This window comes from Oculina patagonica, chromosome 2 (genome assembly GCF_052425735.1).
Source record: "Oculina patagonica isolate OP01 chromosome 2, crgOcupat, whole genome shotgun sequence".
Classification (NCBI taxonomy): domain Eukaryota; kingdom Metazoa; phylum Cnidaria; class Anthozoa; order Scleractinia; family Oculinidae; genus Oculina; species Oculina patagonica.
In genome coordinates, this window is record NC_135759.1 from 10,716,996 (window position 1) to 10,731,751 (window position 14,756).

The 14,756-nt window shown below is 36.7% G+C and overlaps 1 protein-coding gene across 2 annotated transcripts; it reads right to left on the reverse strand.

The window, feature by feature from the left end:
- Positions 1–1,194: 1,194 nt before the first annotated feature.
- LOC144643015 (programmed cell death protein 4-like) lies at positions 1,195–12,487 on the reverse strand. Of its 2 annotated transcripts, XM_078502129.1 has the most exons (16): positions 12,314–12,487; positions 11,083–11,348; positions 9,243–9,355; positions 8,590–8,667; positions 7,947–7,982; positions 7,323–7,364; positions 6,456–6,494; positions 5,960–6,038; positions 5,634–5,695; positions 5,152–5,249; positions 4,896–5,010; positions 4,756–4,803; positions 3,902–3,961; positions 3,340–3,450; positions 3,109–3,248; positions 1,195–2,557 (listed from the first exon to the last, which is right to left on the reverse strand). In XM_078502129.1, the coding sequence occupies exons 2-16, from the start codon at positions 11,294–11,296 to the stop codon at positions 2,506–2,508; spliced, it is 1,287 nt and encodes a 428-aa protein (XP_078358255.1). In that variant the 5' UTR covers positions 11,297–11,348; positions 12,314–12,487; the 3' UTR covers positions 1,195–2,505. The 2 variants fall into 2 exon arrangements, with proteins under 2 accessions (XP_078358255.1, XP_078358254.1); XM_078502128.1 differs by lacking the exon at positions 12,314–12,487 and having other exon boundaries at positions 11,083–11,554.
- Positions 12,488–14,756: the final 2,269 nt, after the last annotated feature.

Here is a 14,756-nt window from a genome sequence, read left to right on the forward strand (position 1 = left end):
TTTGTTCTTTGCTTTTTGTTTTCTTTGTAAAACTCCTTTCAATTTAAAAGGCCGCCTTTATACGGCCGCCTTGCTACACTCTTTCTACTATTATATCCGCTGGTCAGCGGAGTTGCAAAAAATGTTTACAGCTGATGGACCAACCAACCAACCAACTGTATTCATGAGTGCCGTTCGGCTAACCACTGAACTCCTGAATTAAAAATTCAGTCGTAAAAACAGAATAAGAGCGTGCCGTTCCGTGACAATTTGGTAACTCAATTAGTTCGTGTCTGTTGAATAAAATTTACGTTGTGAATCAACCAAAATCTTTGTTGAACAGTTCTGACAGGAAACAAATACTCCAGGTGTACTGTGCTTTAAAGAGCTTTCCCGGAGAGAGTGGTTTTTGATTTCATTCGTTTATTACTTCGTTTATTACAGTACTTTTCGTTCAATGACTATTCAGAGCGTGTTAAATGGAGACATGGCTTTAATTTTCGAGAAAAACAAGGGTATCGTGTTACGTTCGCTTTCAAAAAACAAATGTGTTATGTTACAAAAGTGAGTAAAACAACAGTATCATGTTACAGTGTTTGGCAAAAAGCCAAAAGTATTCCGTAACAAACAAAAGTATCACGTTACGGTTGCTTCAAAGCTAGCAACAAAATAACCGCTTTAAACAGAGTAAGAACGTGTCATTTCGTGACATTTTGATAATTAAATGAGATCTTGTTTTTCAATTAAATGATAAAAATTTACGTGTTGAATAAAACAGTTCTGATGTATCAAAATGCACGTAAAAATTATTTTGTTTGCAAGCAAAATTTGTACAAAAAAGTGACTCCGTGGGCCGCCATACACAAATAGCTCAACCTATGACATAAACCCTCTCAACAGGACAATCACCCAGTTTCACCCCAAGCCACCCCATAATTTGAAAAAATAACTCCTGCACGCTTAGCGTGCCTGTGTTTTTAAAAGTTTTTGTTTTGATCCGATCGACCGACCCAAATTTAGGAAACGCATTCGACGGTAAACGGGACAGCCTTACCAGAAAGAAAAGACAGAAGTGTCTATAAGACTAGCAGTTTCGCTCACCCCCTCCTCTCCCCTCCTTCATGAAGATATGGTTTTGAAAAGTTCATATGACATAACCATGTATACTCCATAACAGAGCTAGATTAGAAGATTTATCAAAACCTCCACAATCAATGAGTTTGAATTTTTTTTTATTTGTTTATAAAGTTTTGTAAGCCAGAGATTCTGATTCTGTACAATTTTCACGTAAGAGAAGGGAGACAAAATGTTTGAACAAGAAATTAAATGTTCTGGGCTGATTTTCACTGTAAAACATGAGTTAACAAACGTGGAATACAAAATAAAATAAAACAGAGGGCTCGTTTTAACACCGTGATTGATTAGTTAGAGCAGTTTTCACTTGTGTCGAAAGCAATTTGCGTTTGCTTTTGTTTTGCATCAATACGCTTAGTGATTGGTTTAAAAATCACGCGCCACTTTCTCAACCAATCAAAACTAAAACCAATCGTGACTCGTTCATGCACATTTTCCTGAGCTTCGTGCCGGTCACATGCATTTCTTCGAGTTTTGATTGGTTCACTGGATTGTCTATGTCCTTTGTTATTGGCCAGAGTGATTACTTTACTTTTGGTTTTACGACACTCAATTGAAAACTGCTCTAACTACACCAAACCACGAAAACGCTAACAAACCAGCACAGATAACTGTGAAAATCAGCTAGGACAATATATTTCCAAAACGAAAATTAAGTTCTTCTCCCACTGCCTAATTATTATATTTACGAATACCCAAATGAAAGCTAACTAAAGGTAATAGAACTTTGTTTCCCCGTCTACTTCCCAAGTCAATGGGGTTTGCAAGTTTTAATTCCCTAGAACTGCGCACAAAGAAGTGATTCTATATATGAAACATGAAAGGCAATTTTCCCCCAATAAGTTACAACCAAACTGTATTTAGACGATAAACGAAATCCTTATTTACAATGGAGTACTAAACAACAGTACTGCACAAGACCATAGTGAAACCCTTGTTTGAAATGCTTAACCACAGCAGTGCCGCATTCGTTCAGAGTTATAAACTTGCCATTTCAGAAATTACAGAATAAAGTCAAAGATGACACAGTGATTATTAAGAAATACAAGCAGCGATGTAGACTACTCCTAAAGTAAAGTAAATTTTTACAGATCACTCAACCTTCGAACAGCTAGATGTGATGAAAGTAATTCGAAACAAGGCTATAATGAGGGTCTATTGAGATACACAGGAAAGAAGGAGGAGAAGAGCAAGGAGGGGGAGGGAGTAACGACCCCAGAAAGATAATTATCACCATTTAACCCTGGGTTAACTTGCTTATCACTCGTGCCGTGGGAATACCAGTGTACAAATGATTCCTATTCAAACGAGAATGTTCTCCCTTTTCAGTAGAGCTTATTAATTGTTATGCCTGGCTCGTCAATTGATTTCCTGGATTCATGGACAGTCGAGCTAAGCCTTCACTAGCCCTCCATCGCCCTCACTGACAAATCGCTTGCGGCCCCTGTAAATAAAAAGAAACATCCTTAGGTAAGAACTTGCCCTAAAAATTTATCAGTCGCATCATCAATCAATATTAGACATATAACGCATTTCTTGAAAAAATAACCTTAAAATATAATCTTTACCCTCATTGCCTAGGATGCTCTGAAATCTTAAAAAAGAGTATTTTGCCAAGAGAGAGAAGGAAGCATTGCTCCAAGATTTTTTTGCCCAAAGTAAAATTGTGCAAATTAAAGTAGTTATACCATAGCAGGTATCCTTCAACTCAGAACAGGGTTGGAACCTTTTTTTTCAAACAGTTTTTCAGTACTTTTTCAGGACTTTTCAAGGTCTCAGATTGATTTTTCCAGGACTCCAAAATTCACCCTTTCACTCTCGATATTATTTCTCCTTACAGTCAGTACATTTCTTAGGAAGTTAGTTCTGAAAATTCAGTTGTTACTTGAGTTTAAAAGTTTTCCACAACTTTCCAGGTATTCCAGGACCCGTACGAACCCTGTCAGAAGGCAAATTAAGACAATATTATTATCCTAGGGGTATCAGTATACATACCTGGAAGGGACTTTCATGGTAAAGGAGATTGGAATGATTCCATCACGGGCACACATGTCAGTAAACTTCTCCAGAAGTGTGTGAGCATGGGGGATGTCCAGCAGAATGTCGCTGAATGAGTCAAACACACGTTGGAATCCCTGTGAAATCAACAACAAACAGTTTAAGAACACAGTCACTGCACTTAAGTAAATTATTATAGACATTCCCTTAAGAACATATGAAGCTTACATTTTTAATTTGATTTGGCTTCACAATGTTGGTTTTTGAGAAGAACTGCAGAAGATTCTTCATTAGTGTCATCACTCGTTCATGGCCATCATCCAACACCATTATAATGGCCTGTAGACAAATAAAAATCAGTTCAAACTGTTAGTAAGCTGGCAAACAACTAACAAAGAAAAGACTACTGTGGAAATAGACTGTTCAAAGCCCTCTGTTTTCTCATCTTTTCCTTCAATCATTGCACGTCATACAGGAAAGAATCACAAAAGAACTGGACGCAAGTGCCTGCACGCTTGTGCTTGGCACTCGCTTCTTCACTCACGTGTTATTTTGCATTGAAAAATAGAGAGGTGGTGAATAGTCTACTTTGGAAAAGAAATTACAGATAAAAAACTTACAAAATTAGAAAAGGAGCTTTGTTTTACTCTGACATGAACATCGAACGTCGCACATCTCCATTAAAAAATAATTGTTTTGGGCTTAAATCACTGCAATTACTTTGCTTTGATTCAGGATGTCACAGGAACAAAAACAAAAGTAAAAGAGGTGGTTCATTATAAAATTATACCTCATAAACCAGTTCATGATAGAAATGAGGAACTTCCAGTTCCTGGACACAGCGACTAGCCTGGATGGAAACAGCAATGAACAGTTTGAGTTATAGTACTGTAACTTGATGTGCAGGAAAAATAAGGGATTGAGATTATAAGGCAGGGCTCAAACTTAACTTTTTCGTCCGCTAGCAAATAATTGCTATAAGTGGCATTTCTCTCCACTTGCAAAACAAGTAAAGGCACTAGCAGTTTTTTTCAAACTATTTTCTTCATGGCCTATTTTTTACTATTTCTTGCTAGTTAAATAACTAAGACTAAGGTTAGCTTTCAACATGGAAATATACATGTGAAATTGTTTTGAGATAGCATCGTATTCTAAGACATGTTCAGTACCGTATATATGCATTTTGTCTGAAGTTGAGAATTTGTGGTGTAAAAAACTCGCACAGAAAAGAGAAAACTTTAAATATCACGAATAAAAGCCTTGGATACACAAATATAAAATAAAATATAAGAAACTGTAACAACAAAAAGTTGGATTTCTATTTAGCATAGCATCGGCTAAAAATCAAACTTCAAAAGTAGTATGTGTTAACAGCCAGTGATCGCTCACACACATTCTGGATGCATAGAAGACAGATGACATGGCTTACAGTACTTGCCTTCAATGTTGGTATCTTACCTTTTTGGTATTAAATTCAAAATTAAGTAATGGAGCTGGAGAAATGTCCACTTGCAAACGTTTACTAGTGGATTTTTGTGGGGCTCACAAACTTAAAAAAATACTTGCATTTTATGACCATAAACTTTTAGGCCCTCAGATTAAGAAAAAAATATTCATTTTAATTGCAAAATATTGGAGACTTACCTCTTCAATGTCTTCTGAATTCAGGTATTCTTTGAGCAACAAGATCATCTGCAAAGCAAATATTGTACATAATAATTAATGTCATCTCTTTTTTAATTTGCTGATAGTTCATGTGATCGTTGATTCAATCTGTTAATTACCTTTTTAACAAGATGTTTGACTGGTCGGCGTCCTCCAACTGTACCCCACACGCTGTCTAGCCGCACCATTCCATGTTTCATTCTCAGCAGCACATCTGCTTCACCCAAAGCTTTGCTGTTTTAAACAAATACCACTTAAGTTTATAAACAGTTGTTAAAAGAACTTAGTCAAGAAATTTATGCTAAAAACATTTTTGCATGTTGTAAGTTTCTTGTCTGGATTTTAGTTTACTAAGTTCCCTCATTTATTACTTACGCTTGATTAGATCCTGAAGGAGTGTCTCCCAAATTAGAAACAAATGCTGGTGGCAAACAGTCATCAGCAATGGCACGGGCAATGAATTTTCCCACCATCTACAGAACAAATACAACATAATTAATTTCAAGTCATGGGCCTGGATATCTTTTATACCAATAATGCCAGGCAGCAAAATTCTCATTTCAGCTCTTCACATATTCAATTCTTTAGGACCACAGAAAATGATTTTGAGCCAATACAAGCTAGCATCATAGGCCTGCAATGTGTACAGATTATTGTGGACCATGCAGTGACCTAGCGGAGGGGAGGGAGGTGGGGGGGGGGGGGCTCCTCTTTAGGAATGACAGGGGTGCAATGACATGGGCATTGCAGTTCAATAAAATCCACTTACAGTTAGATGGCCATTGCATGAACATTGCATCTGCATCTATTTTTAGTTTAACCTTTAAAAAAGATGAAAACAAACAATTATATCTCACCTCAGGAGCATCTGGGGTATCCAGAGATAGATCGTCAAGGTCATCTAACAGCTGCTGAAAGCCTGTAAAATAATCAGAATACTCTTTTAGTCACTATTGTCTACAAAATCAAAATTTACATTAATTTGTTATTTTCACATCATATTAGAAACAAATTTTAGCAAATTAAAACACTGTGTTTTGAATTCTTACAGGCCAAAAAATTACTAAAAATTTGAATATTATTAATAGCAATATTAAACCTAATGTTCAGAGTTCTAACTTGTAGCAGCTAGTTATGAAACAGAACAGCACATTGGAGCATACTGCCTGTCAGTCTCACACACCTTGAGCTATGTCACCTTGGCTAAGGTGCCTGCCATACAAGTCTGAGATCAGGATCGATGCCATCTCTCTCTGAGTGGCCTGTGAAAATAAGTAAAAAAAATACAGGTAATTAGGAAGCCACACCACACTTATAATTAGGGGTGCGAATGGTAAATGTGAGACTTTGCGAGACGGCGAGACTGATATCTTTTCTGCGAGCCCAAAACCTATTCAGCTTTGCAAAAGAAATGGAGACTCCAAGAAGGTGTCAACGAAAAAATTTGAGACGATGAGACCACATTTTTTGAAGGACCATTCACCGCCCCTTTAAATGTTGTCCTGATTGATCAGACTGAAAGCATCTGAATTCATGTACATATGGTATGCACTTAATCCTTCACTTTGTTGAGGTATGAATATGTTCTGGAGCAGTTCGTATTCACACTGTAACTATATTTTAGTGCATGCATGTCCTTGTTTCATATTATTTTTGGTTTTTATACACACTTTACTTACTTTCTTTTCTAATGCAAGAGAAACAGCCAAGGCAGGAACCTGTATGTTAAAAAAACAACATTACAATTTTATCTGTTAATAAACTTATCTAAAGAAAACATGTTACATAGCACTCTTAATCCTGGTTTCCACTAGCGACGCAAGCACAAGTACAAGGATAACAGCTCTTATTTCACCGTGAAAGCGGCTTCAACTCAAGCAAAAGCACAAGCGCATTGCATTTCTATGCTTGTGCTCATGCTTGCAGCAAGCACAAGTACAATAATCAAAATTTGTCCTTTTTGCGAGATTGCGCTTGTGCTTGCGTCGCTAGTGAAAACCAGGTTTTCCAGACATGCAAGAGTGCCCCAGACTGCAGGATATCCCTGTATCAAGCTCTATATTCTGATCAATGAACATCACAAAAGATGCAGTGAATGAAATGTACCGGGTACCACACATTTTAGAATAGAAACATAATTTTGACAGTACTCCCCTTCTGGGCAAGTAACTGGAAAACTGCACCAAAAATCTGCAACTTTTATTCATTTTAAAAATCCATTGGGCATAAGTTCTTTTTTCTTTCCCTGCACATTTCTGCCATTTAGCCTCAGGTTCCTCTGGTATTTAACTTGGCAATGACTTAACCAGACTCTTCATATTCAATTTGGCAATGACTTACTCCATGACTTAACCAGATTTTATTTTATACAAAACATTATAATTTTCGATTTGCAAACAACAGAGTTGTGCTACATGATAGATAAATAGATAAACCTTATTTTCACAATGATACTTTGCCAGCTAAAAATTACAAAATTACTGTACAGAGTAATTTATTGCTTAATTGAGGAAAACTATATACAAACATTTTTATTGTTCACTGACCTTATATTTCCTTGAAGAGATGTTAAGTTCTGATAAGGAGATCTATATGAGAAAAAAATTTATGTACTATTATGCAATTATGAGCAACACAATTTGTTGTTCTTAACCTTTGGAAATCTAACATTTCAAGCAGGTAAGAAGGGAGGAAAAAGCCATGAGTAACTACATGTAACATTAAAAAATCTTGTCTGAGATATATAATCACCATTACCATATAATCTTCGTGCAACGTACATCAACAGTTTACTTGTATGGTACATTATCTCCAAGATATTTTCTTTCTAGAGTACATCTCTTGAGTACCCTTGAGATTCAACACCACTTGGCAGAAAGCACTCAACGGGTTAATCCTATTACTTAATTTTGACTGACTATCAAGGAAAGATTTCATGAAAAAAAATCTTGGGATAATAACATCAGTATTACTGACACTAGATGCCTTGAAATTGTTTTGTTTGGACTTTTTTTTAAAAAAAAACTTCACTCCACTGTGGCAATAACAAAGTAAAATCAGAGAAATCTTATCTGCTAAGCAGCTTGACTTACTCTTAGCACTGCAGATTGGAAAAAAAACTGTACATACTAATAGAGAAGTAATTTTTTTCAGGTATTAAGATGACTCACCGCAACATCTTCTGTCTCCCCATGTTCAAAGTATTCCTGAAAAAAAAAAAATTACTTAGTAAATAGTTTGCAAACAACAAGCATCCTTACATAGATGATATCTTTATTTTGAACTAATAAACTTGTAAGTTATCTGCACATACCCAAAAATGTTCAGGCAACAAATAGTTTCTTATCAGTAATTTTTTTACACATTCTCTGACAAGTGGAAAAACTTTTTGAAATAGTGATTAAAGGGCACATGCAACTTATTTGACAGTTTTATCAATAATACATGCAGATATTTTAACAGTTTTGTAGTATTTTCCTATCCCAGTAAAGTGAGACAATAAGTTCAAAATGAATAAAATTTCAGTGAGTTTTATCTGTTATTAAACCATTAACGGGATTTATCAGTCCACTATATTTAAGTCTTGTCATTTTGTTCCAAAATAAAGTACTACAGTGAAGCCTATATGAACACTACAGTTTAATGATGTGTCATATTTTGTATGTTCTCCTGATGATTTTATATGGTCAAATGAGGTGTTAGAAGTAAGAATAATAAAAATCTTTATTTTATCCCATCTTAAAACAAATTATAAACTGGTATAAATTAAAGGGGAGAAAACTGTACAGACTTCTTCATTATGTACTCATTCACCTGTACAATAGGCTTGATGTTTTTGCTAAACTCTTCCTCAGTCAGCTCTGGTTTGCTCTCCTCTATTTCAAAAGGCCCCTAAGACATTAATGTTACATTAGCCATAACATACGACTTATAATAAATTACTTAATAACAGTTACTAGTAATTTTATTCTGAGCAACAGATATTATGACTGGTCTACTGATAAGCTGATTGTTGGAGAACTTCAGAAAATTCATTTTACCTGTAATCTCGAGATCTCACGCTACATTCAAAGCTGTGCTCTTAGAATAACTGAAGGGTGCTCAAAGGCTTTTAACATGTAAGAAATCTTGGGTGTCCAGCTCTTAAAGTAAATAGCAAAGCTATGCAAGTTGCCCAAATTAGCTCCTAGGCTCTGCTAGAGCACAACTCTGGCATTACATGTGACTTATCAAAATTCAAAAGGCAATATGCTTCTGAAAATCATACTCTTTATAAAGTTCTGCATCCAGTGCCAACAGGTGCTGTGTATGATTGTAAGGGACAGAAAACTAATAGCGCTTGTTATCCAAGTTCTTAGCATGAATTTCAAAAAGATTGCACTGGTTTTAAATAACAAAAGAAAAAAGTATGATGGTTTGTTCAGGTAAGGTAGATCATTATAATTACTATTCTGTTAATTACTCACATCCTCGTCCTCCTCTGATTCATAATTTGGATCATGCTCGTCTCTAAACTTGAGATCATCTTCATTCAACACTTCACCAATGGCTCCCCAAGTACCCTTTCCTCCTGCTCCACCTGAAATTGTAATGTAAGAGAATACATGATCAACTTTCCAGCTGGTATTTGTGAATACCTAGACATTTAACTTCACTACAGATGAATTTCTTTAAAGTCTTTTTTCTCAAAACTCAGGGCTATTGAAGACACATCCATTTTAGAAGTTTGGTAAAACATGTTCACTTGGTGACTGACTGTGCTGGTGCCATAATTGTCCATCTAAACAACCAATGAAATGGTCTTTAGATTTGCATTACTGTGGTACAACAATTACTGGAAATAAATTTGCATACCAGTGAAACCTGAGGCCAGTTATTTTGTAATTGATGTGTTTTCTTTTTAGCTGATCAGATATTTCCCTCTACAGAAAATTGATTAAATCATGTCTTGGCGTTTGGGGTATTTACTTTTCTTTTTTAATATGGAAAATATAAAATCACTAGTTTCCAGAGCTAGATTAGCAAGCTTGTTTAATACATGCAAAGCTACAGCTGTAGTAAAATTTGCAAACCACGTTTTGTTTTTCATTGTTTTCAGTCAACCCACATTCAATTATGACACAAAATCTGCATTTACTTGTGGTTCTTCAAAAGCCAATTCCAGTCTGGGATAAAGTTGTTTCTTTCTTCGCTCAAATCGCAATCCCAGAACTACTTTTATTTCTGCTTTGAATCACTTCAAAATTTCGATTAAAAATCATAAGCAGTCCAGAATCATAAAAAACACCTCGGTAAACACAATATCAAAAGGGTAGCTGTTGTATATACAGCTGAGCCGCGAGTGTAGAAGGCTTTACTTTCACCACGAAGGATAACAACATGGATCATTTCATCTAAGATCTTTTTGTAGTGGAACCCTTTGCGGTTCGTTTATCCCTTGGAAAATTGCAATCTAATTAGCGATAAACAATATACATCGATCAAGGTTTGTTTACATTTTCCACAGAATAGGATATCTTTGTTGCCATCTCTCTGACCTGAAATGTAAACCCGGGAAGGTCTGTAACGAACAACTTACGAGTCACCCCGCATAAAAAGCCCAATAAAACTATATTTGCAAGGCCATAGAAATACTTACACAAAGAGCAGCAAATACAATCATTTAAACCTTACACGTGGGTACGAACAGTACACAATATTTTGTACGCTTCGATGGATTTACCGAGCTATCATGCAAAGAAACCCGAAAGCGAAATTCTAGCTTTGGAAAAATTTCAAAGTTTTGACTATTTAAAAGCAAATAAGGAAACTTAAGCAGAGCACACTGAAGGATTATAGCACATTTACACAACAGCATGTTTAATTCATATAACACAATATTGTACATGTACATTTGTACGCATGCAAAAATTTTATCACGGCCAAGGTTTGTTGTTAATTTTTAGGGGTGCAAGGGCAAATGCCCGCAAAAATTCAACTTGTAAATGGCTAAGACGTGTCCTGGATATGTAACGACTCAATTTTAAACTTGACTAGCTAGTGACAAATGAGCAAATGCAGTTTCAAGTTAAAGTAAATTTACTGCTTTGGTCGGCCGCGTGGCAAGGGCTCTGATCAACCGCACGATATGCAATATTCATGAAGCCCAGACATGTTTTGATACGAAACCATAGCTCGTTTAAAGTTCCGAAATCCAAGTCAAACACAAGTGCAGCTAAACGACAAAACGCCTGTCAAAGTAAAGCACAATCTAACATAAAAGGAATATACAAACACTTTGCAAAAGAGAGAGTTTAAATTGCTCACCTTTCTTCGGTAAACCACGGCGTCCGCTTCGAGATTTTCTATCATGATGTTTGTCCTTCGGGGCTTTCACGAACAACGATTCTTCGCCATTTTGCGTCCCGTTAATACCATTCTTAAAGCTCGTCTTAACACTGTCTACCACTTGTTTTTCGTTGTTTGGTGGAACCTCTTTGACGTCTTCAACCGCAGAAGTGGACTTGCTACGAACTCGCATCTTCTTCGTGGAGGCAGTTGGAAATGTGGCTGCCGGGCCGGAGGAAGGGGAACTGGCCATTTTCACCGTTCCAGAGCGAAAGAGAAAAAGTTTAGCATAGAACGCTTTGCAGAAAAGCCTTGCTGGCAATCTCTGCTAGCTCGGGTCGCGAGAAACCAAACTAGATAAGCAAGGCCGAGAAATACAGTAAAACAAACCAGTGTGAAGAAGCTTATTATTTCTGATTCTGGAAAGTTTGTTGTTTTTATCGCGGCCGAGTCAGGTGACATTTCACTCGCCTTCTAATTGGCTATTGGAGAATAAAGAGGGAGGGGGAGGGGTTGGGTTACTCTGTTTTCTCTGGGGGAGGAGTGGAGCGCCATAGACTCTCTTCCTCTTTCTAAGCCATTTTTACAGCAAGATGTATGGCAGGTAGGTTATTTCAATAGGATCACTTAACCACTTTTATCATTATAGTTTTTACAAAATCGCTCAGCACATTTGGACTATTTGTTGCATTTTTAAAACGATTAAAAAATTGCAGCAGGGCTCCTGAAAATTACCAGAGTTCAAAATATAATAGTACAGTACTCCAATATCAAAACAAATGGAATTTTATCAGCACAAAATAAAGATACAAAAGGGTGAGCTCTTTGATCATATCTGACAGGCAAATGAATTCATCAATATTTCGTGCATCTCGCGCAATGTTTTGACTGGGTTGTCACGCAATGTCACGCAGGTCACGCGGGCGTGGCTTTGTTTTGCCACGTTTTGATGTAACAACTGGCTATGTACGTACGTACGTGCTTCCAGTCAACCGCAAAAGCATAACAAAGCCATCCAAAACGATAATATTGTTAAACGAATTCTATTGAAAGTAAAATTACGATGTATACCTTTAGCCCAGCCTTGGAAGTCCGATCGACTTAGTGATCGAGGAGTGTACAAGCCATAAAAGACGCATAAAACACTTCTAGCGCGCTTTCAGGAAGCTAAGTGAATATCGCGGAAAGACTTTCTAGAAATCCTACTCACCAATTCAATCTTGTAGCTCGCCAAAATCCTTCTCAGGAGAAACCAAGTTAGCTTGATTGACCAGGTCTTACAAACTACACCACATAAGCCGGGAAGATTTTGTTGAAGAAAAACCTAAAAATTTTCTCGTTAAGTATTTTCAGTACAACGCTTCTACAATACTGTATGGTCAAAACAATGAATTTGAACTGAAGTCAATCAAGGAAAATTGTAAACATTACACACCCCGTGTTCTCATTGGATAAACCATTATTCTTTATTGTTCGACTATTTCATCAGAATAATCACGTGTCACGCGAAACGACTCGCTTGACGCTAATCAAGTCACGTCCTCACATTTTCTCTCAGCAGGACGCTGTAAGATCACCAAACAGCCGCCTCTATAGTTTATTTTACCTTTGATACACATACCGCGAGGTCTTAGAGGAAATTCATACATTTTCGCCGTATACTTCTTTCATGAATGACTCTTTGTGTTAATTAAATATACCATTTCTTCTCTGCTCTGTCAGTGGTCACCCGTTTCCGGTACGTGACAACAATCATTCGTTTACACGCTAGAAAAGGTTTCGCGTGCGCGTGGTCACGCGTGAATGACGCGTTCTAAAGATGATGCAATGTCAGTCAAGGGCAACCACATGTCGTAGGAAATATTTTGTTGACAATTCTTTTTCTAATAAAAAAGGTTGAACAGGCAAAGGAAAAACGTATGATATACTGATAATGAAACAACTTCCACGTCTAAAAAACACAGTCCGATTGACTCTCACACGAAATAATCGGGAAAAGCGGCAATATTTCACAAGATTTTTTATATCTTATTTCTTTATTTAACAAGCGTCATTTTAAATTTCCTTGTTATTGAAATTCTCAAATTATTTGTATTATTTTATTGAATGCGTTAAAACAAATAGATCGTCAGTAAAATTCTTACTACGACAAGCCCAGGAGTGACTACATGTACTAAGGGGGAGGGGGTGTACTCTAGCTGGCAGTTACAGATGACCAGGATGATTGCTCTTCCTACAAATTTCTGTAATTTTCGGGGGCAACAAAAACCTAAAATTAGGGAAGCTGCTTGGTCCACCATCATGTAGAGTAATTACAGCGTTTCCGTTGCAGCAGAGTACGAACAAAAAAAACATGTCAGTAAATTCAAAGTCGTCGAACTTCCAATAAAAGTCACTGTCCCGATCCGCACTGTTTAACCATATTTTAAACCGTAGTAGAGAAACTGCTCTTACTGCCGTTCCGAAAATAACGTCCACCCAAAAATAGTCATTAGATTTAACGGATGAAAGTAAGCCCCAAGTGGACCATCCGAACAACCTCCCTAATATATGTTGCCTGAAACTTAATTTGACTTTTTAATACAAGAGAAAACCGGGAAGTAAGAGATACTACAAGCTGTGTAAGAAATCACCTGACCATAATGATCAAATAAATCACTATCCAGTGGATAGCGTAGTTTGTTTTGCCAACAATTATCTACTGGATAGCGATTTATCCAGTGAATAGCGTTATCCACCCTTTGAAAACTGGGGCTTCATGTTTGCATTCCTGTGCATTTCTGAATTTTAACAGATGAAAAGAAACGCAATTTTGAACCATATGCTCCTGATTTTGAACCCCAAGTAAGTAAGAGCATCCCAGTACTATAAACTGTATACTATATACTGTATAAGTACTATATAGAGTCCTCTCGGACATGGTGGTTAATGGTGGTTAATTTGTTGTTCATTCAGCAGTATTATTCAATTTCACTGGCTTAAGTAAATACAACTTATTCGACGATTTGGCGGATAATACGTGCGGATATTTTGCTAGTTGGGTCCTTGTATCAAAGGATCTTTTTTTTTGCATTTTTGGTCCGAAATCCAGTCATTCTTCCGGTTTAACTCCCCTCCCCTCCCCTCGCCGCGCACATTCACTTCGGTAATTAGCATTAGCGCACTTTTCCAATTCTTCGCGAACTAAGTTCCATCACTTCAGACTTAAATAGGGTCTATAAACTATAGACTATTCACAGCCCTCTATTTTTTCGATCGATGAGCGCAGTTGGAAAGAACGGTGCGAGAACTGGACGCCGATTCTCTCGCCTTTTTACGATAAAAAAATATAGAGGCTGTGGACAGTCTAGTCTAACTACAATTAATCGGCCTTTGTATTTCGTCAAGGCTCCTTGAAAAGAACTCAAAATAGACTCTTTTTTTATTTCTTTCCCTTATTTAAAACTACCTAAAATATATTCTTTATTTACAAATGGGCGGTTGACCCAATTTTATCATTCATTTCGCAGAAACTACAAAATTCATTTACAATGTAATTTCTTTTCAATAATTGAATTCGTCTGATTACCCAGCCAATTATAAAGTGAAACGAACAGTATCAAAGATACTACTGAATATTACATAAATTCGAAGGCGAGCGCGGCGGCGGAGGG